Raw genomic sequence first — 23,417 nt, 5'->3', positions numbered from 1 at the left:
ATGTACATTTGGGTAGGGCACTGGACTTGGATTGGGGGTTGTACTCGGATTAGTTAGGAAAGTAAGGACTTAAGGTAAAGGGGGGTAAGAGTTTATGAGATTTTTCTTCTTCTCACTCCCTTTAGTTGTTTATATAATTTTGTCTTATATAATTTTTTCTTTAGTTTTATATAATTTTCTTGTTTTATATAATTTTGTCTTGCTTTGTCTTATTTTGTTACTCTACACTTGTTTTCACTTTTTTAAAACATTAATATTTTTGAACTTGAACTTTAACTATATATAAACTGTATTTTTTGTCGTTTAGTTGGTGTTAGTAACCTATTTGAAAGAAGACAGCAGGTAATGCAGGCAGTAAGACAGCTGCACTTGTTGAGATCATTGATCTATATCATTTGTTTATGAAGGGATTGAGGTTTTGAAGGATTTTTACTGTTGGTGTTGCACAAAATTAGGAAAATGCCAAAGATTTTTAGAGTGATCCCAGTGATTGGTTATATGACTTTGTTTTTAATGTTTTATAAGACCTAAAAATCATATTCACAATAACATGTTTTTAAAAATCAAATCCTTCTGATACGTTTCACAAAGACACACACACACTGTAAACCCGAACGTTCAGAGTAATTAAATATAATGAGTAGCTAATACTCAAAATTAAAAAAAAAAACTCTTCTAACTCAATCATATGAAGTTTGTTCAACACATCCCCTGTTTTGAGTATATGTAACTACCGTAAATTCCGGACTACAAAGCGCACCCGATTACAAGCCGCACCCACCCATATTCACGTGTTAGACTGCTTTTATACATACACAAGCCGCATCAGAGTACAAGCCGCGCATGTGTTAGCCGATATTGTCATCCAGACAGATCACGGCCAGCATCCCAGAGTGAGTGCAATTCATTAGCACATTGTGGGTGGTGCCAGCTTTGCCTCTGGCTCATGTATTTGAGTGTATCGACATCTGCCAAACAGCATGGACATCTATTCTGTTCACAAGTCCCTCAGTTATGGTGTTTTTATTTCATTTTTTTTTTACTTATTGACAATCTAGGTATCTAACATAAAATTACAAACAGTAACCATATAATCAACATTACATCACTCAGTTATAATGAGGAAATTTACATCCGCGATTCCACATTTCCCATGAGTCTTAGGGGCTAAAGGCGGGGCCAACGCCCGGCTCGCCATTCTGTTGTACGTGTTTAAGAATTAGCAAGTAGCAGCAGTGCATGGAGGGGTGAACGGGTACAGCTCTCCTTCCGCTTGTGTCGCAGCAGCGTTATGGGAGTAACAGGGCTGGTTAAAAAACACAACGGTAAAATAAAGCAGCGGCGACTGAAAAGCGCGCGCCTCAGCGCGATACGCGCGCCTCAGTGCGGCGCGTGCGACAGAATTCAGAAGCCTCTGCGCTCCGCTCCCGCCCCGCGCGCTCCTTGTCTCCCCTTCCTATCTACTCCGACACCTCTGGCCAGGGCGGCTTCAAGGAGGAGCACTTCGTCCCCGTTGCGCCGGTGGATGGAGCAAATCGTTTCTGTGCAAAGCAATCGGACTTAATACTGTACGTTTTGTGTATGAGGGGCGGATGCGTTGTTACGTGTGGGAGCCATCAGACTGCCATCGGCCCCGCAGCTCAATCAGCAGGAGAAAATGTCTCCAGCTCACACGGAGGCTGTGAGTTTTTCAAAGCAAAATTCCGCTTTTACGGTTTCCTTAGAAACCGTAAATGGAATGTAAATTCACTCCATGCGCTGTTCTCTCCGTCACGCAGCAAACCGGCTTTTCCAAACCCGTTGGTGACGGTGGACTTTTTTACGCTGCTTTTAACGATTGCTTTTTACTTGAAAGCTTCATCATAATGTAGCGGCGATCACGTGCACGTTGGGTCTAATGGCCCCAAAGGATTCTGGGATGCGGCCGGGCATGCGTGTTTCGTTTTGTTGAACCATGACTGAAGTGTCTAAGACCTGAAGTCAAGTCCATGCTGTTTGGCTGCTAAGAGGTGTGTTGAATAAAAATGCCTCGTGCTTGGTGTTAGATAGAGAATTCAAACTATTCACTGAGTTCGAAAGTACGTACATGGCGGCCGCCAATTAAATCCATAAATTAGCCGCGTCACTGAATAAGCCGCAGGGCTGTAAGCGCAGGAAAAAAGTAGTGGCTTGTAGTCCGGAAATTACGGTAATAGTTTTTAATTTAAAATAAAATATGTTTAAATTAAGTAAATTAAACCTAAAAACATAATTCAAGTGTAATATATAGATTTAAGTATTGCAAACTGTAAACCCGAACGTTCAAAGTAATTAAATATGAGTAGCTAATACTCAAAGTTGTCAAAAAAGCTCTTCTAACTCAATCATATAAAGTTTGTTTAACACATCCCCTGTTTTGAGTATATGTAACTAATAATTTTTAATTTAAAATAAAATATGTTTAAATTAAGTAAATTAAACTTAAAACATAATTAAAGTGTAATATGTAGATTTAAGTATTGGATTTCTTATCTCTCTTGTTTCAGGTGGATTAAACAATTCCTTGTCCCGCATGCTCTCAAATTTTTATTTTTATTTTTCTAAATATTGTAGCAACCTCCAGCCCCGCCTTCAGCCCCTAAGACTCATGGGAAGTGGGAAATCTTGGTGTGAAAACCATGAGTGAGAGGGCTTGAAGCAGAAGTGAGATCCATGCTGTTTGGCTGTTTACATGTTCAAATAAATGGAAGAAGTAGGCAGACGCGAAGGCTCCTTTGTACAACAAAAGATATTGTTTAATAAAATAATTCTTGTAAGAGTAAAACTTATGTATGAAAAGTACTTTCATTAGTTTTATTTAGGCATTGCACAGAAAGGAGTGAGTCATTAATATTGTTAGGCAGGTGTTTACAACATTTTGCTGTACAATCTAAAAAGAGGTTTTGGGCTGTAGTTGGAAAGATTAACTTTTTTCCATTGTTCAATCTTAATTATTTGGTTTGGTGAAAATAAATCATTGTTTTGGGTTCATTCAACTTAAAAATGACACATAGTTGTCTGATGTAGTTATTTCACTTTCAATCAACTTAATTGAATTAAGTTGGTGTAACTTTTGTGTAAATGCACCATGATATCATAACGTAAGGCAGCGCAAGGAATTATGGGATACCATTCTCTTTGCCAAACTGGGCAGATTGGGGTTTAAGTGTGCGTTTTTGTCCATGGTTTTTGTTGTGTAGCTGTTTTACTCTGTTTGAACTAGTAAATTAAACTGTTATTTTTATTTCTTTCTGCACCATAAGTTAGAGTTTGGTAGACGATGATGACCAACCCCGTAGAGCAAAAAACATGGTATGTCCCATTATTAAAGGCAGAGTTTGCAACACCTGAGCCCCTGTCTTGAACTATGAGACATTGCTGGGTCGTTCATGTCTTTGATGTTCAAGGTCCAGTAGTTGAAACTTTAGAAAAATGTGCCAATGTCAATTGTTGAAGCAAAATTTATAACATGTTTTTTTCAATTAGACCAACTTATCAATTTGAGTTAAATTGCCATAAAAAACTGAGTTGCATGAACTCAATTCAATTAGGTGTTACCAACTGAAGTAATTCAATTAAGTTGGATCAACTTCTTTTCTTTTTAGAGTGTTTTAAGTTACCATTACTCTGTTTTTTTAGGCAATCATTTGCCTAAAGAAAATAAGTTTTGAAAAGCATGGTCTTGAGTTTACTGACTCAAACAAATTGATTATCCCTGTACAAGAAGGTAACTAATAAATATTGAGTTCTGTTAAGATAAAATTGTTGTTTTTCCCTATTTTTTTAAGTTATGGAAACTTATTCCTGTGGCTTTAAAACTCAAAACTGCAAGTCATTGTAACTGATGACAATTAAGTTGTCTTAATGTGTAAATGTAGGTTATATTTAATGCCAATATTTGACTTGCACAAATTGACACTTTTAATTTAACTGTTATAAAGAAATACAAGTAGCACACAATTAAATCTGTTATGTTATGGAAAACTCAGACTTTTTAGTTAATCAACTCAAAAAAATTGTGGCAAATGATTGCCTTAATTTTTTTAAGTTCTGGTAACTTGTTCGGGTTTACAGTGCAGGACATTACACACCAAGCAGAAATGAACTTATTGCTCAAAATTATGCCAGGGGTCCAGCTCTAAAAAAATTGACAAAAGAGCAAAGAAAACACAATGATGTATACTGTCATTCCATCCATCTTCCTCCGCTTATCTGGGACCGGGTCGCGGGGGCAGCAGTCTAAAGGCCCGTACACACCGGGACGAATATTCGCCAGCCGTTTTTCGCCAGCTTTTTTCAACACGTTTTTTGTGTTCACACCCAGGCGATTTTCGCTGACGATGAGCCGAGCGAACATGCAATTTCATTCCCTGACATTAGATGGCGCTTAATGTAAAACAGAAATACTCCTGTACACAAGGTGGCGCTGCGAAACTTCACGCTTCTTAAAGTCGCTTTTCACTCAGAAGAAGAGAGCAAGTATTTACGCGCTTGTCAGAATCAAACAAAGAAAACATGAATATTTCCAGGACCAGTAGCTCTAACTCCAGTTCCACGGATGAAGAAATTATTGTTCTGTTGAAAGACGCCAATTTTGGGTACATCCCATAGTAACGAGAAGAGAATAACATGGGGAGTTTTATCGACTGGTACAAGAGCTGAAAATGTATCATGAGCGTTTTCGGGGATATTTTAGAATGTCCGTCATTATTTCTTTGCGGCAGTGTAGACGCTACTTGGCGTCTATCTTCTTCGCTGGTATGTGTACTCAGAAAGGCAGTTTTGTGTTTGAGCGCCCCCAAGTTGTGCTTTACTGTTACTTCAGAAGCTCCAGACACGTGTGCAAAAGCGCCATTCTCATTGGTTGAATAGATTTCGACGCGAGGCGTCAAAAAAAAAAAAACGAACCCGAGGCGTTTTTTAAAAAGTGACGCTTTTTGACTTTTGTATAGCGAGTGTTTATGGCCCTAATGTTGACGACTCTTCCTTCTTTCACAGATTCTTCACCTCACTCTCAGCTCACTCTGACTCCACAATCATTATAGGAGGAGACGTCAACCTTGTTTTGGACCCTGAACTTGACAGATTCAGCAAAGCAGCAAACCAGCGTACATGGCAGTCTGCAAGTATTCTAAAGCGGTACATGAATGATCTGGGTCTCTGCGACGCGTGGCGCTCATGTCATCCAAGCACTAAGGGGTTCACCTTTTTTTCTCCAGTTCACCATTCACACTCCCGTTTAGACTATTTATTAATCAGTAACTCCCTTTTGAAAGAAATTAAAAGTTCCAACATTCATCCAATTATTATCAGTGACCATGCACCAGTTTCTGTTACTATTTCAAGGGAAGTACCCAGACCCTCGGGTTCAACCTGGAGGTTTAATACATCTCTGCTAAAAGACCAGGAATTTATTGAATTCTTTAAAAAAGAGTGGGCAACCTTCTTAGAATTCAACAATACTTCTGAAATATCACCAAGTATTCTTTGGGAAGCAGCAAAAGCAGTCATGAGAGGGAAAATCATCTCTTATTCAACGCATAAAAAACGCAAAGAGAAAGCAGATTTATTAGAACTAGAAAATAAAATTAAAACCCTGGAGACTGATTATGCTGCTTCTGCACAGGAACACATACTGGGCGACCTGAAAAATTTAAAGCTGCAGTTAAATGACATCAACAATAAACAAACACAATTCCAGATACAAAAACTTCGACTGGAAAGATATGAAAACTCAAATAAATCTGGCAAATTTCTAGCTAATCAGCTTAAAATTAATAAAGAAAAATCAACAATCACTTCTATTATGTACCAAACAGGGAATGTCACCCATGACCCTGTAAAAATTAATAATGCGTTTAAAGACTTTTATCAAAACTTATACACTCCACAGATCAATCCATCAGAACAAAGCATCAACTCATTTCTCAACAATATAAACCTGCCCAAGTTAAACGAAGATCAAATCACAAATTTAGACTCTCCGCTCTCGTTGTCTGAGCTTCATGAAGCTCTGTTAATTATGCCTAATGGTAAAGCACCAGGGCCTGACGGCTTTCCTGCAGAGTTTTATAAGGAATTCTGGGAACAACTGGCACCAACGTTTTATAAAACGGTAAAATTTATCAATGAAAGCCAATCTCTACCACCTAACATGAACTCTGCCAACATTATCCTTCTTCTAAAACCAGACAAAGACCCCACGAGTCCTTCAAGCTATCGCCCCATTTCTTTAATTAATGCAGATGTAAAAATTATCTGCAAAGAACTAGCACAGAGAATAGAAAAAGTCACTCCTCACATAATTTACTTTGATCAAACTGGATTCATCAAAGGCAGACACTCGGATGACAATGTCCGCAGACTCGTTAACATAATAGACTTTGCCACCATCAAAAACCAGGAAATGACTATACTATCACTGGATGCTGAAAAAGCCTTTGATAGAGTAAATTGGAAGTTCCTCATTGCTGCCCTCCATAAGTTTGGGTTTGGAGAATCATTCATCAATTGGATCAAAATATTATATCACAACCCCAATGCATCAGTTAGAACTAATAAACAGACTTCCAACAGGTTTTTTCTTGGAAGAGGAACTAGACAGGGTTGCCCACTCTCCCCCTCTCTTTTTGCAATATTTATTGAGCCTCTAGCTGCAGCAATAAGACAGAATAAGAGTATTAAAGGAATTAAAACCAAACACAGCCATCATAAAATTAGTCTCTATGCAGATGACATATTACTGTTTTTAAGTAATATACATTCTGTAAATGAAACGGCAACAATCATTAATGAATTCTCTTCTATATCAGACTATTCCATTAATTGGAATAAATCTGTTTTATTACCACTGAACAGTAATGCGGAGCAAGGACTCACAATACCAGTTAAATCAGGCAATATAAAATATCTAGGTATTTATTTTTCCCCCAAAATATCAGAACTGGTGCAGCTAAACTACACCCCATTACTGAAAAACATACAGGTCGATCTAACACGCTGGACCAACCTGCCTCTGTCCCTTATGGGCAAGGTAGCCACGGTAAAAATGAAAATCTTACCCAAAGTTAATTATCTCTTCTCAATGATTCCCACACAACCGCCATTAAAATGGTTCAAAATATTAGACTCATCCATATCAAGCTTTCTATGGAACAATAAACCTGCAAGAATTAGTCTAAAAACTTTAAAATCTGCAAAAAGCTGTGGAGGATTAGAATTACCTAACTTCCACAATTACCTTCTTGCAAATAGATTACAATACATCTTAAAATGGTTAAAAACTAATCCAGAAACCAACTCATGGTTAGACTTGGAACAGGCGTTATGTGGAAAGATCAACCTGTCAGATCTTCCATTTATTAGCCAAATAGTTAAAAAACAGGATTGTTTCAAAAGTATTAATATAAATGCCACTTTAACAGCCTGGTGGGAATTTATCAAAATATCAAAATCATCAATTCATCCGTGCAAAATGACACCCATCTGGAACAACCCGGACATCCTTATTAACAAAAAAATGATTCACTTCCCAGCTTGGCAAGCAGGGGGCATAAAACAACTAGAGCACATAATTATTGATAGAAGATTCATAACTCCCCAGGAACTTCAAGACAAACATGGAATATATAATTTCTTGGAATATCAGCAACTTAAATCAATTATTACTAAAAAGTTTAAATACAGAGACAACGATTTAAAGCTACCAGATGTAGTTACCACTCTGATTAATTTTTCAATGAATAGAACTCTCTCCAAAATATACAAACTTTTATGTAATTTAGATAACAATATTTCACTTCCGACAACAAAATGGGATGCGGATTTGAGCATCAGCACAGATGAAAGTTTTTGGTCAGAACTTTGTCTAAACACCTTTAAAATGACAAAAAGTCCAAATCTGCAGCTAATCCATTTCAAAACTCTTCACAGAATTTACTACACTGGACAGAGGATGTTCAAGATGGGTCTCAGTAACTCAGACATTTGTCAGCACTGTGACAGTAATCTACCCGACAATTACATGCATGCACTATGGTTCTGCACGCCTGTCCAGGCTCTCTGGCAGCAGGTATGTGCCGATCTATCAGTCTGGCTTAAGGTTTCAATCACAGCTTCACCGTCACGTTGTGTGATTGGTGACATGAGTGCCATCGATGTAGAAGGAGGATTAGGCTCTATCATTTTCATAACATTGATGATCATTGATCATATCAGCTTGGAAAAAATGTCAGCCCAAAGTTCAAGTAACTTTGAAAGAATTCGGTCTCTCTGGTCTCCCATAGCTAACTCCATGACTTAGGGGGTGGGGGGGGCCTGGTCGTCGCTGCTCCTTGCCCTTCTGCCGTGGGCCGGGGTGGGGGTCGGGGCCTCCGGTGCCTGGCGGGGGGTGGTGGGGGCTCCGTTGGTCGGGGGGTCGGGTCCGGCGCCTGGGTGGGGCGGGCTGGGGCGCTGCGTGGTCCTCTGGGCTTGGGTGTGGGGGTGCGTGGTGGGGGGGGGGGGGGGGGTGGCGGTCTGGCTTGGCTTGGGGGGGTGGTCCCTTTGCCTGTGCTGGGGGGGGTTGGCGGGGGGCGCTGCTCGGGGGGGGGGGCAGCGGCGCTGGATGGGCTTCCCATCTACACCTGGGGCTGGGATCGGCCCTTCCCTGGCTCTGGGGCGGGAGGGTGAGGGGACGTCACTGTGAGTAATCAGGAGATGTCCCCTTAGTGCCCTACCCGCCAATTTTAACTGCACCCCCCTTAGTACACACACCCCTCCCCCCTTAATATATACATCCCAACATAAACACACACATGCACACACACACCTTCTCAAACACACATACACGCACACACATGTTGCAAGGAAGGTGGGACCTGGGTCCATCTGTCCCCTGCCTCTTCCCTGGTGGGGGGTACGGGCCCCTTTGCAACGGCGGCCGTGTCCCCGGGGTGCCGGCTTCCTGGGCCCGGCGGTGCTCTCTCCGCGCGGTGGGGGGGTTCACATTACATCTGAGCCGGGGGTGTCTGGTCCCTGGGGGGTGGGTTCTGGTCCTTGCTCCTGGGTGCTGGGCCCCGCCAAATTTCCAACTGTGGCCGAGCCTGGTCGGGCCATATTTACAACACCCCTTGTGGGCCCTCTTTTTTTCCCCGGGGTTCCCCCCTCCTGGGCGGAGGCGGCGGGCCCCCTGCCTCGCTCCTCCCTGGACCAACCGTGGGCCGGGCGGGTGGCTGCCTGGAGTGCGGGGCGGGTCTCCCTTGGGGGGTCCTGGCTCGTACCTGGGGTTGGGGCGGGGGGATGCCCGGAACTCCTGGGTGGTGGTGGGGTGCTCGTTTGGGGCTGTGGGCGTCCTTCTCCGGTAGGGCCCTGCGTTGGGTTCTCCCAGCGCGGCGGGGGGGCTGCTCTCCTGGTTGGGCTGGGGCGGCGCTCTCTTTCCCTCCGTGCCTCCCTGGCCTCTGGCTCTGGGGGCCTTGCGGCGGCCCTGCTGGCGCTGGCCTGGGTGGCGGGCTTGGTCGCCCGGGCGGCGGTTGTTCCCCTGCCGGTTCCCGTGTGGCGTTGGGGGGATTCCGGCTGCCGTTGCTGCTGCGGTGGGGGTCTTGGGGTGGGGATGGCTGGGCACTCTCCCTCCTTCTTTTCACATTCCACCATCCATTTTAGAAGAACATAAACACTCACCTGAGCACTGGTGTTAGCTCACCTTTGCACTAACAGTTTGCATGACTGAATGACTGAAATATTTCACACTAGTTGGTTTTAAGGCATAAGTATGCGTGTGAACACTATCTGTTTTGTGTACATGTCGACAGGTGGACATTTTTGCAGCTAGCAGTTGTGTTTATAACATTTGAGTGTGTCTGTGGACAGGCCCCGCCCTTTTTGTACTACATTTGAACCTTACCATAATAATTAACAACCAGTAAACTTGTTGCTTTATGCTGCTTCATGGTCTTACCCCCCTTCCCCTCCTATCATCACCCCCTACCCCCCCTCTCTCTAACGTCCCTCTCTCTTCTTCCCCTCTTTCCTTTTCCGTTCGGTACAACACCAAAGATTTTCAGACATGATTGAAATCAATGAAGTTTGGCCTCAATTACAAAAGGGGTTTATTCAGACATACCTTTGAAAAAAAAAAAAGTGACGCTTTGACGCGTGGCCTTTTTTCGCGTTGGTGTGCACACTCACATTGGTGCCCTTTGTTTAGTGACGAGGCGTTAAACGTCGGCGAATATCGCGTGTGAAATTCGTTCCGGTGTGTACGGGCCTTAAGAAGAGATGCCCAGCCTTCCCTTGCCGGCCACTTCCTCCAGATCCTCTGAGGCCGTTCCCAGGCCAGCCGAGAGATGTAGTCTCTCCAGCGTATCTTGGGTCTTCCCTGGGGCCTCCGCCCAGTGGGACATGCCCAGAACACCTCTGCAGGGAGGTGTTCAGGAGGCATCCGGACTAGATCCCCGAGCCACCTCAACTGGCTCCTTTCAATGTGGAGGAGAAGCGGTTCTACTCCGAGCTCTCTGCGGCTGGAAGGACTCATTCTTCAGCTTGACGGCATCCTTTACCTCCTGTGTCCACCACCGGGTTCGGGGGTTACCACTAAGACAGGCACCAGAGACCTTGCGACCACAGCTCCGAGCAGCGGCAGAGACAATGGAAGTGGAAAACTTGGTCCACTCTGACTCAATGTCCCCAACCTCCATCAGTACCTGTTTAAAGTCCTCCCGGATGTGGGAGTTAAAGACTTCCCTAACGGAGGGCTAAGCCAGACATTCCTAGCAGACCCTCAAAGTGTGTTTGGGTCTTCCAAGCCTCCTTCCCCGCCAGCGAATCCAACTCACCACCAGGTAGTGATCGATGGACCGCTCTTCCCCTCTCTTTACCTGAGTGTCCAAGACACAAGGCTGAAGTTCCCCTGAAACAACTACAAACAACTAGTGCCCGCGTGGGCACTGAAGTCCCCCAGGAGGACGACTGAGTCCCCTGTTGGGGCACTTTCCAGTACCCCTTCGAGTAACACCAAGAAGGTCTGGCACTCCAAACTGCTGTTCGACCTGTAAGCCGAAACCACAGTCAGAAACCTGTCCCCCACATGGAAGGGGAGGGACATGACCCTCTCATCCACCCAGGTAAACCCCAACCCCAGGCCTTGCTCCAGAGTGGGGCCCCGGTGATGCCAATCCGGGCGACGTAATCGGGTCCTTGGTATTACGTTCATCAGAGGCTTCTGAACTGCTCTTTGTGTGCTATTGGAGACCCTACCAGGAGTTTAAGCCCCAGACAGCTTCAAGCTCTAAAACTCTGTTATTTCTTATTATTAATATTTCCGGACTTTGTTTTTTTCTGTAGCATGTTCATATTTGTAAAATTTTGACAGGATATATTATTATGGAGAGCAAAATATTAAACGTTATTAAAGGTATAACTTGATTTATTCTGGATTAATATTCCTGTCTGTTTTTATTCATATTTATGTTCAAAAAGTTTAGTTTTAACCCTTGTGCTATCCTATGGGGTCAAGATGACCATTGACGTGTTCTCCCTACCATGACCCTCCCTACCATGGTGGATAAAGGTGGAAAGATATCCATGGACACCAGTGAGGTGAACAAATCAATAAAGAAAAAAAGTGCCTAGGATGGCACAAGAGTTACAGGTTTAAAAGGTTTAAAAGTTAAAAAATTTCAGCGTATTCAACAAATGTTTATCTTGTTCGGCCAGCAACCTAAAGGGCCGAACAAGGGTGTGCAGGGGAGGTTTACTCCCCGGGAAGTAAGTAAGTGTAGAACCGCCAATGCATGCTGCCATATAAGGACATAGTTAATATAACAATAAAATAAATTGGAAGGAATTTTATCAAAGCTATGAAAATATTTAAAACAAAGGTCTTCCACCAGTCAGCCAATAACAGAAACCACTGTTGATTCCTATCACCAAAAAAATGCCAGTAGCTGCCATTCAAGGTTAAAGCTACGTTCACAGTGCCCTCACCAATGCTTGTTCAAGCAGCTGCTTCCAATAAAAATTCTATCTTAAGTATATGAGCGTTTTGGGCGTCTGCACTCAAAACTGTTGCGTCTTTTTGAAAAAAAAAACACAGAAGTACTATCACTTGAAAAGCAATCATGAAGGAGAAATTAATACGTAAATTAATAGTATGACACCAAGTCTTTCATGTATCGGAATAGAGTTGGGGAAAAAAATGCCTGCAGCAAGATTCACCAGATTTGCACTGCTTTGATATTTAGTACCAAGCCTCTTTTAACTGTAGCAGCATGCGCTAGTATCGGGTAGCGACAGTACAGTGTAAACACCACATGCTAAATGTGCGTTCAAAATTGTGTCTTTTTAAACCCATGACCAATGTGAACATAGCATAATCAGATCTTCTCAATTAAAATATCATTTTATTAACTGATGTTTTCTCCCAAAATAAAGCATTTGGGAACAAACAATGCATCAGCATGATGAGTCTTACCATTCTACTGCTGTGCACCAAGGGGATATCCTCAAACATCTTCACACTGAGAGGCTGACTGGACTTTTCACTCTGCTGGGACAGTCTGCACACAGTCAGAAATCATCACTGAGTGCTGTGACATTCAGAAGAAACAGCTGTAGGAACCAGTGTAAAGCAAAAAAATCCAACTGACCCGAGTGATGATGGGTGGTCATAGTGGCAGGACAGCATTTCCTTACTTTGAGGCCTGCTGTAGGTATCTATGGGTGCTGAGCATTGATTTACTTCATCAGCTGTTAGAGGGATGTAGTCCTTTCCATCCTGGAAACCAGCAGCATTTATTGACTATATCTCAAGTGAATAATTCAAAACCCCTGATCACTCCAGATATCAGATGTGCAGTTGAATTAAAGCAGCCAATAGTACGGTAATATAATGTAGTATGTCTCTGTGCACAGTCCCATTGTCACTCACATATCAATGTATCAAAAATTGGGCAACTTAAACAGAAGTCTTTTGTGTGTTTTTTGATTAGATGTCAGTTTTGCACCCTGTTTTAGGGCACAGTTACTGTTTCTATGCTGCATTGGTAGAACAACAAAATGTCTTTCAGAAAACGTTACAGTAAAATAGGCCTGCACAATATACCGCAAATTTATCGTTATTGCGACATCAAGCTGTGCAATATGCATACCGCAAAAGACCGCAAAAATCGCAATAAATGGTTACCTCAAATGTGCAAAAACAAACTCATGGCAGCCTGAAATGGTGAACAAATGAAATTAATCCCTTTATGCATTTAACCAATCGGAAGGACCCGTTTACGTTTTTGATCAATCAGATGAGCCCTTTTATGTTTGATGTTTGCCTCCTATGTCGACAAGGGTCATTTGGAGTATAATTTTTATACTGTTGCAGTGAAATGGAAATTATGTTTTTGGTTGTTTGGCTATTTGTTTATATACCGCAAATTATATCGTTATCGCGATATTAATCACCAATATCGCATATCGCAAGTTTTCCTCATATCGCGCAGCCCTACAGTAAAATATGGAAGAAAGATGCTAATGAACACTTTCTTGTGGGATAATAACTTGTGTGCACACCATGGTGTGTTGGAGTAAGGGTATAAATCATTTTTTTCTTTACTACAGGTCCTTTAATGACTATTTCCAGAAGTTCTTGCCAATGTTCAGCAAGGGGGGGGGGGGGGGGGGGGGGGGAATTCATAGTGAGCTGACACCTGTAGCACTAGCATGTTGACCAACAAAGACAGAGAGATCCAGCCACACATTCACACTGTAGCACTGTGTAGTGATGGATCCATCTGAGAATTTGATGACAAGATTGTCTACTACAGGTTTGTCTGGAGCAGACCTGTTGAGCGTTGGCCTGAAGAAGATTTCCCAGATGTTCCACCAGTTCTGCAAACGTGGGTCTATCTGTTGGACGATCCAGCCAACAGTCCAACATGGTCTGATATCTGTATTAAAGCAGTTCTGGTCACAAAGGCAGAAGGAGTGAGCTGATAATCCACCTCCAATAATTTACTCACATCTCAGACGTTGCATATTCTGGAGGTCTCATCCTAGTGCCTTCCTTAAGCCTCCTGCAGAAGGACTCGTCAATGCAAACACCTGGATATGGAGAAGCACCTGCAAGAGAAATAACCTGTTTTAGGAAAGAACACATTGAATGCAGCAATAAGTAAGTACTGTTGGGCTTACCCAAGGAAAAGATCTCCCAAAGAAGTACCCCATAGGACCAGACATCGCTCTGTGTTGTGTACACCCGGTCAAAAATGGTCTCAGGAGCCATCCACTTTAGAGGGAGACGAGCCTGTTGCAGCAGAAATGTCAACTTTGTTGCATTACAGACTTTTATTTTTTTAGTGTGCATATGTCAATTTTGAGGACTCACGTCTCCTTTGCGGACATAGTCAGGGTCTTTATAAACATCTCTCGCTAGACCAAAGTCACAGATTTTGACCACATTGTTCTTTGAGAGCAGGATGTTTCTGGCTGCCAGATCCCTGTGGATGCACTGCAGAGCAATAAGAGGAATTTACCCTGACGGCATCAAAACATTGTTAGGTTTGAAAACATGCAACAGTTCAGACACGCTTCATTTCACCTTGCGTGAGGAAAGAAACTCCATTCCTTTGGCAACCTGGAAGCTGTAGCTTATCAGGTCTTCCATGGTCAGATGGTCATCAACTGAGCTCTCTGGAATTATGAGAAGGGCATTACAACTCCATGGAGGAAGTAGGCCAAATCCTTTATTCAGGGGTCTCGCTGCACCTTCATGAGCGTTAACGTTGTTGCCTGGAAGCTTGTCTTCAGCTGTTCCTGTGCAGATGTCCAGTTGAGGGATCTTTCCTAAACCCAAGTCCCCTTCAGTCACATCCTCCTCTGCAGACACCCACCTCACACTTTCCACTCGCTTTCTCTGTTATAAAAGCAGAAGTAAGGCAGCTAGGGGGAAGGCTAATATCCCTGATAATTTAGCTGCACATCAATTACCTTGTAGGGGCTGTACTCTCCTCGCTTTGACTTCAGGTAGCTAGACAGATTTCCATATTTACAGTACTCAACAATAACCATCAGTGGCCCTGCAGAGAAGAGGATTCAACTGAAAAAGTGACGAGATAGCACGGAAGCAAAACCTTAACCCCAAAATTAAACAAAGTATTCCACAGAGAGTCTTGGGGACTCCTCTGTTTGCTGACTCACCGCCAGGTTTGGTGCAGGCTCCCAGCAGGTTGACAACATTGAGGTGGTGACCGATGTGGATGAGGATTTTCAGCTCCGACATCAAGGCGCGGTATTCACTTGTGGTGGCTCCCTCTGTAAAACAGGGAGGAGATAATGTGTGAGTCAAAAACTTTAAAGCACTATAGGGCATGTCACACACCCACTACGTACAATTTGTGCAAATTGCATGGATGACACTTTGGCTATGTCAGAATTCCCACCCTAACCCCTAACTACTAAAAAACTTTATAGTGTGGGACAATGTAGTGTCCTGGATTTTAAAAGCCTTTCGGACAACATAATCACTTTTATTTTTTTGGAATGGACCATGTTAAAACCAAGGAAGAGATACAAATAAACCACTCATAGAACACATAAATCAACATAGATCATGAACTGATTATTGCGCTTTTTTTATGCAACTCATTAGTGATTTGTGCGTCAATTACGTAATTTTAACCTGATATGTGTACCGTTTATGCAATTTAAAAGTTATGAATTGGTGGTACATGCATGAAAAGTCAGGTAGACATACGTGGAACGGTCGTGGAAATCCACAAATTTGCATATGCATCTCACAAAAATCATGTGGAATTGCATAACATTTACGTAATACTTGAATATAAACTACGTTAAATGTGCATAAACTGCGAAATTCTCAACTGAATTTTTCAGTTGAGAATTCTTAACTGAAAATTTTGAACAGCTTGAAACCAAATTCACATAAAGACACGTGTACCAAAACCCTCGACAGACATCTGAGCACATAGACAAGAAACACTTATATATTGCGTATGGTACAAATACATACATACATGGCGTATACTTCTATAGCCCTTTTCTACCTTCTGAGAAAGCCCAAAGCGCTTTACAGTCACAGTCCCATTCACACATTGATGCCAAACACTGGCACCAACCTTTCACCAGAGGCAAGGTGGGGTTCAGTGTCTTGCCCAAGGAAACTTGAGCGGGCAAGGTGGGAATCGAATCTGCAATGTTCCGATGAGACCGTTCTACCGCTGCACCACAGCAAAAACAAAGACTGAAATTGTATCCGTGGAAAATGCACAAAATGTGGCTGTGTGACATGGTCTTAAGACAAAGAAGATTTCACGCTCACCTTTCAGCATCTTAACTGCAACAGTGGTGCAGGTGGTAACTTTCTCAATGCCAAAGGCTGCTGCCTCTACCACCTGCCCGAATGCACCACGGCCCAGTGGTTCCCCTGTAAAAGCAAAACATTTGTCTTAAAAACACAACTCCAAGTCTCTGTTAGTGCCAGTCATGGCCGGCCCTCCCTATACGCGAATTACGTAGGGCCCCCGTCACAAGATAAGTTTGGAGGATGTTGGGGCCTTATTTTTTACATTATCCAGTATTTCTGCGCAGCTGCGCAATTTACGTACAATACTAATCGATCCGAGGTGAAGATTGCACATAAACGACCCCGTTCCTCGTAATTTCCAATGGAAAACTCGAAAATAATTCTGATACCCAAGTTTCTAAGATGAGGTCGGACATGACCTTCTAAAACAGCTGAGAGCAGAGAAAAGTAAATAATGATGATGGTATGATGGCTGAAAAATGTTTAACTCACGTTAACGTATTGTTTCTGTCATGGAAAGGCCCGCCTTGGGTTTCACCTCTTATCTTCCCTGTAGGTCCTCCCCTTCCTAAGCTCTGTTGTCACAGGTGTTCAGCGTTTGTAATCATGTGTTCTCTATTTAGACTGTGGCTGTTTTGTGTTCTGTGTCGGAGCATCTGCTTTTTGTGCTTCAGGTCAGTTGTGGTTTGAGCTGCTGGCATTAAAGCCTTTCGAGTGAGTACTGGACTTGTGTCGTTTCTTTCTGCTCCTGGGTTTTCTCCCCTTGCTCCCTCCGTCACAGTTTCATTGTTTTGCTACACATATTTAGTGCGTTCTGCATCTTCTGGTTTATGTCAGTATAAAAACTGCTGTTTATTATAGCAGGTCAGGTATTCTGACTTTTTCAACATTGAATATTTCTTAAAATCTTGCATTAGCATGAAATATGGAGAATCAAAACTGCCAAATACAAATAGGAAATAAATGTTCTAAATTATTAATGACAAACAAAATAAATTTACTAATTTTAAAATCATGAACGTACAAAATAATAGATAAAGACGTGTATAAATGCTTATATTTCCATTTATACTCAAATTATTGTTCACATTTATTATTTATAAATGGGTACATTTATTTCTTATTGTATTTTGGTTTTGGTTTTACATAATGATGTTTTGCTCAGTTCCTTCTCAGCCAACAATTTCTTCTGCTCTCAAAAAGTATCCACATCCCAAGATGTTCCTGACATCACTGAAGATGCAATCTCAGGTTATTTTAATAGCCTGTAAAATCATTTAAAAAACAGTGTCTGCATAAACAGCAGTTGAAGAGTATGGAGCCCCAAACTGTTCATAATTAAATTAATGAATATGACCTCATGCAAATATACAATCAAACAATAAATCTCTTATAAATATATAAAAAGATCATGAAATTGTGAAAAACCTGCACACAGATTTTAAATGAGCCACTAAACTATTAGTAGTATTCTGCTATAGTTATTTTATTAGCTTTATCAGTGATTATTGTATAATAATATTTCTTGTTTTTTAGCTGGAGAAGAAACTCCTGTCACCACATCTACTGTTGAAAGGGAAAACATTTGACTGTCTTACTTTTCACTGTTTGCTTTTAGTGAAGTTATGTATCTTATGTTCCAGAGGCTCCAAGAGAGGCGTGAATGGAAGATGAGCCGACTGGATCCAAAATTCCACCAACCTCAAATCCAATTGGTCCAGCTGAATGACCAACCACACTCTCTGATCCAGAAAGAATGGATTTGGTGCAAAGAGATCATTCTCAGACTGAGAAATACTTTGACTTTCCAAAATCCCCCTCAAAATCCCCCTCATTGAGCTTGTTGTGTTCTTTATTTTGGATTGTTATATTGATATTTGATTTGCTGTTAAGTTGCTGTTTTTAATAAGTTGGAGTTTTGTGAATGTCATTTGTTGAGTGCCTAATGTTACTTTAAAAAAATATATCTGTATATATATACATTTGTCATTCATATTTATTTCTTTGCATTTAAAATTTGTTTGGCACCACTAACATGCGTATACAACATGCAGGCAATATACTGTATTCATTCTTCGGCAGGAACAATAATTCACAAATGTATTAATAGAGATATCTCATTTATATTATAACAACAGTTGCGTTTTTTTGATGCTGCTGATCAGTTGGAGGGCCCAAAAATTAAATTTCGCTTAGGGCCCCCAGAAGACCAGGGCCGGCTCTGGTGCCAGTGTTATTTTCAGGATCAAACTTTTGCTTCAGCAGTCATCATGTTCTATTGTAGTTTAGATTAGGAATTTAAAGAAAACTGCATTTAGAGCTCAACTATCATAAGTTTTTAAAGAAAATAAAAAAAGACCCCAATCAGATAAAGTAGGTCCGATTTTCGTCAATGACATATTTAGGCAAAGAGTTTTTACAAATTACCTATTATATCTGTTTTCTGAGTTTGATTTTAGAAAATAAAGGTTCAGCAGCTCAGCACAGTAATGGATGATGCATTAGTTTAATTTACCTATAACCTCTGAAAACATTTACCACACAGTTTGTTTTATTATGCACACTTCTTGCAGCTAGATCTCAGAAAACCTCCAAAGGCCTTCTTTTAAAAGACATAACTTATTACTTATTAAACACTTACAGTAAGTCCTTTTTAAAAATGAACAATGTCAAGACTTTTTAATCACTTGTAAAATCTTATATGTACAACTTACTTTCCCCTTGAGATGAAAATGTTTTTAAACTGAATACATATAAAATTAAACTTTATAAAGAATTAATTATTGCATAGTGAATCACCTCCAGGAAGGATGGTAAGCGGAACATTTAAATTACATTTTAAACCTTACCTATATTACTATAAATATTTTTCAGGGGCAAAATTAATTTGATTCAAAAAAAGTGTTTTATTATTTAAGAAAAAATGGTTAAAATATTATTTGTACTAAAAATCGTGTAGCTTTTGTACCGATACATTTATTTAACTGGAAGTCAGCAGTTTAAATATTAAAAAATATCTTGCCTACTGTTTTCTATGAGTTTCATTATTCAGGAAATTTAGATTTAACTCTTTTATGCCTGACTTTATTTCCAGCTGTATAAAAATATTTTTCAGTGTTTTTCTCCGTTCAAGGGAGGCTAAATAAAGTGGATTCCTGGATTTCATGTTGACATATGAAGGGATTAATATTATTTTATTTCAGCATGTCTTCTGCACGAACACACATTTGTTTTGGCTTTGTTGTAATGAATAATGTGCTGGAGAAGCTTGTTTGAGCTGGTATTCGGTGTAACGATTAGGACAGAGGTCGGAAGAGAATGTGCCAATCTGATTAGTTTTTATGAATGTTTTATCCTATTGTGGGATTTTAATTTAATTTAATTTAAAAACATCAAATCAGACAATCAGCCATAACGACTATGATTATAAGTCATCAGGTTAAAAAATAAGGAAAGTTTTGATCACCTTTGAGTCTGGCTTGTTTTTTTAAACAAGTGAACACATTATGTCTACATCCTTTTTGTGTCACACTTAAAACTGTATCTAACTGCCTCTTGAACCCACCATCTCCATAAGGAAGTGTTCAGCTGCAACAGAAATTCAGGAGACTGGGTTACAGCAGAGTCTCACCAAGTTTAAGTCTGTCCCGAGGAAACTCCCATTTGTTAGCGTCATAGGTGAGTCTTTCACACTGTTCATCCATTGGCATGTCTTCTGAGTCCAGGATCATGGACAGATAGCCAGTTTTCAGATCCACGTTTGACTGAAGCAAGGATGAAGAGTTAAAAAACAGGCAGTTAATTAAAGCCAGGGTTAATTAAGGGAACTCACAACAAATCGTCCTGAAGATTTCTAGTAAAACTCATAAAAGGGGCCCAGTCAGAGTGTGGGGCCTACGTGACTTATGTGAGCTGAAAGTGGACATGCTGTTTCTGAACACAAAGGAGAGCTCTCGCTGAGAGCCAGAACAGTCACTTCTAATCAATCATACACCCCACACCCTCAGAGTAGGAGCGCCATGTTTGCATTCTTCTGTTTCATATTTTGATTACTTCAGGGAAAATTCAAGGAAAAAAGAGCGTGGCTATAGAAGAATGACAATGATACAAATGAGGAACTTCTTACCTTCTTTCTGCCACGGATAACAAAGACGATCAGCAACCAGAAAAACATGGCTATGACCACCGACCCGATAGGAACAATCAGCTCCACATTAGTCTTCTCTTCAGCACCTGCAGGGCACATAAACAAAAACATTTGACAAAGAATCCCAAGATAACCATATAACATGTTTGAGGAACAGAAATTCATAACAGAAGTGACATATATTTTGGAAAACCTTTCATCAGGTTTGTCTTTTGGTTTGGTTTGTGCATGAGTGCACTTTGGTTGAGGTTAAAAGGAAGGGACTGTAGGAATCTGGAGAGTGAGAAACCTGACAGTTTATCTAGTCAGAACAAATGGCCAGAAGCTTTTTCTTGCCAAAATAATGAACTCAGACAAAGTTATAAGTGTTTCTCTAGGTGCAGAAATAGAACAATTCTCTTCATTTTAATTTACAGAAGGCTGTGTTGTTCCACATTTGCTCTGTACTGGGCTGGGGACACGTCCAGGTTGAACCCAGACTTTGCCTGGGTAACTCGGATCAAATCCAGCAACCCCCTGACCCTGCTTCTATTCTGCGAGAATAGAAGATAGATGGTTGAAGGAATAGTTGGATGTATTGAATGATGGATGGATGGATGGATGGATGGATGGATGGATGGATGGATGGTTGGTTAATACCAGCAACTAGAGGACTGGCTGGAACAAAGAGAAGAGGTTCTCTCCCAGTTCATTCTACAGTGTACATAGTAAGGTGCTGACCTCTAAAAATACAGTTAAGTGGAAGAAATACTTTGGGGATCTCCTTAATCTTACCAACACTTCTTCCTCTGAGAATGTCGAGAGGATGACTCTTGGGGGCGTGACATTGACTGGGCTTGAAAGCAGGAGAAGATTTAAGGCAGGAAACCTGACAGCCCCCTCCCTGGACCACATTAAGGAGTTCCTTACTTTCCTTTGTAGAACGTATTTATTCGCTCGTAGACCACCAAAACTGAAATCCCAAAGGAAGTCAAAAAGCTCCTAGGAGGTCAATGAAGTCCGCCTTGAGAATCTTAAATCTCTTAAAGCTGTTGAGCTGTCCTAGGTGACATGCCTTTGCGACATTGCATGGCAGTCGAGGGCAATGCCTATGGACAAGCAGACTAGTGGTTGTCCCTCTTTTCTAGAAAGAGAACCGGACCCCAAATTACGGGAAATTACACTCTCTAGCATCCCTGGGAAGTGTACTCTAGGGAATGGGAGAGGAGTCCATGTTCGAACCTCTGATTTTTGAGGGACAGGGCAATTTTCATCCAGGAACAAATGAACAGCAATCAGCTCTAGACAACGCTTGAGAGTTCATGAGAGTTTGCCCATCCAGACCACACAGGCATTGTGGATTTGGGAAAAAGCGTTATATCCTGTCTTTAATTGAGGGGATTGATATGGCAATGTGGGGTTTGGGGCCCTCTACTAAGGTCAGTAAAACCAGAGCAGGAGCTTGCTTATAATTGCAGTTGAACCTGTTTCCACTGCATGTTAGACTCTACACTGGGCAACTCACAGATAAGTGAGAACAGCTGGAATAGAATAAGCTACTTCAAGCTTGGCATGTCACACCGGGAGGTTCTAGTGAAGACCCAGGATGTGCTGGAGGGACCAAGTCTCTTAGCTGGCCTGGGAGGACCAGCTATGAACAAAGTGGAAATGTCTGTGGAGAAGAAGATCTGAGCATATACCAGCACAGACGAGGAAAACAAAGACATACACAGATCTATTTGTCTGCAAGTGAATGCATCAGAATGGAAAAGAGCAGGGAGACTGTGGCCTGATGATTTTAGTTTCTATGTCACAGCTACAAGATTTTTTCAACAGTCAACAGTGTTTTTTTGTCTGCTTTTTGTCTACCTGATTCACCACGATTTTATTAAAGAAATGTCAGAAATGCAATTTTAATCCTAATTTTCTTTATATATGTCCACCATCAGAAAAATGGTACAAAAACATGTTAAAAACACCAAACATAACATTTTCATTGGAGTGGGTCTGTCAGAAAGTACTGTACTTGTAAGTTTGTGACACGAATGTTATGCATAGGAAGTTTCTTTTGTGCTGCTTTCTTTCTTAGGAGTCTTACTTCCTGTGACTGGACCACAGTGCAGACGCGGACAGGGTCACGTAAGCGCTGCTTCCAGTCACAGCAGTTGTTTGTTTTGGGTTGTGTCCTTCTGCTCGGGACTGAGAAGCACAGAGAGAGGGTACAAGTGGCGTTGGGGAAGGGCTGGCCTCTCTCTTTGTCCCACAGTCTCTTCATTGTTTGAATTTCAAAAATCCCAGGAGGACGTGCATTATTTGGTCCAACTTCCATGGGTACAAAAAGCTATTTCTATTCTGTCTCTTTGATATCAAACATTTTAATCGTGTCATGTGATTTGAAGGACCTCTATTGTCAGACTTTCATCTTGAATTTGTTTCCATGAGCTTTTAGGTTGTCATTCATTCTCAGCTATGAAACACATTTGCGACGTCCTCAGATGAATCACAGAACTGTCCAACTGGGCACAAGCCCAGGTGCCAGAGGATTAGTTGTGCCTCAGTGCCGAGCTTTTGTTCAATGACATGCATGCTAGAGATAGTGGACAGCAAAACCACAAAGAGAGCTTTCACAAAAAGACAACAAAAATGTGACCACAAAGAAAAACCACAAGCTTGTAGTAGTATCTGAAAGCCTGAGGTCACAAAGAAAGACAACCATGTCATAACCTTGTTTGAGGCTACCCTGAGACATTATGTCCTTCACTAAATGCTTATCCAGAGATGTTTAATTCTTCATATATCTGCTCTTTTTTTGCACATTGTTACCTGTTTGTAAATGGTCTTGTTTGTTTACATTCATGCTACATTTTTCTTTTTTATATTATTGTTTTTATCTTGTTCTTTTTTCTCTTATGTTTACTTGCTACAGTAACGCACACATTTCCCACGTGTGGGATCAATAAAGTACTTCTGATTCTGATCTGATCCAGG

The 23,417-nt window shown here is 41.4% G+C and overlaps 1 protein-coding gene across 2 annotated transcripts in view; it reads right to left on the bottom strand.

Annotated features, from left to right (window-relative positions):
- Nucleotides 1–23,417, bottom strand: part of kdr (kinase insert domain receptor) — a 66,984-nt gene that overhangs the window by 33,993 nt on the left and 9,574 nt on the right. For both annotated transcript variants that reach the window (XM_023953886.1, XM_023953887.1), the window contains exons 16-28: nucleotides 20,430–20,536; nucleotides 19,935–20,067; nucleotides 16,319–16,423; nucleotides 15,178–15,291; nucleotides 14,968–15,056; nucleotides 14,746–14,893; nucleotides 14,579–14,670; nucleotides 14,366–14,488; nucleotides 14,173–14,284; nucleotides 14,001–14,100; nucleotides 13,823–13,928; nucleotides 12,639–12,766; nucleotides 12,464–12,548 (exon numbers count right to left, since the gene is read on the bottom strand). In XM_023953886.1, coding sequence (XP_023809654.1) covers nucleotides 12,464–12,548; nucleotides 12,639–12,766; nucleotides 13,823–13,928; nucleotides 14,001–14,100; nucleotides 14,173–14,284; nucleotides 14,366–14,488; nucleotides 14,579–14,670; nucleotides 14,746–14,893; nucleotides 14,968–15,056; nucleotides 15,178–15,291; nucleotides 16,319–16,423; nucleotides 19,935–20,067; nucleotides 20,430–20,536 — 1,442 coding nt within the window. The remainder of the gene's footprint in view (nucleotides 1–12,463; nucleotides 12,549–12,638; nucleotides 12,767–13,822; nucleotides 13,929–14,000; nucleotides 14,101–14,172; nucleotides 14,285–14,365; nucleotides 14,489–14,578; nucleotides 14,671–14,745; nucleotides 14,894–14,967; nucleotides 15,057–15,177; nucleotides 15,292–16,318; nucleotides 16,424–19,934; nucleotides 20,068–20,429; nucleotides 20,537–23,417) is intronic.

This window comes from Oryzias latipes, chromosome 4 (genome assembly GCF_002234675.1).
Source record: "Oryzias latipes chromosome 4, ASM223467v1".
NCBI lineage: Eukaryota > Metazoa > Chordata > Actinopteri > Beloniformes > Adrianichthyidae > Oryzias > Oryzias latipes.
Note: the sequence above shows the minus strand (reverse complement) of the source record. Positions and strands in the feature narration are given on the sequence as shown.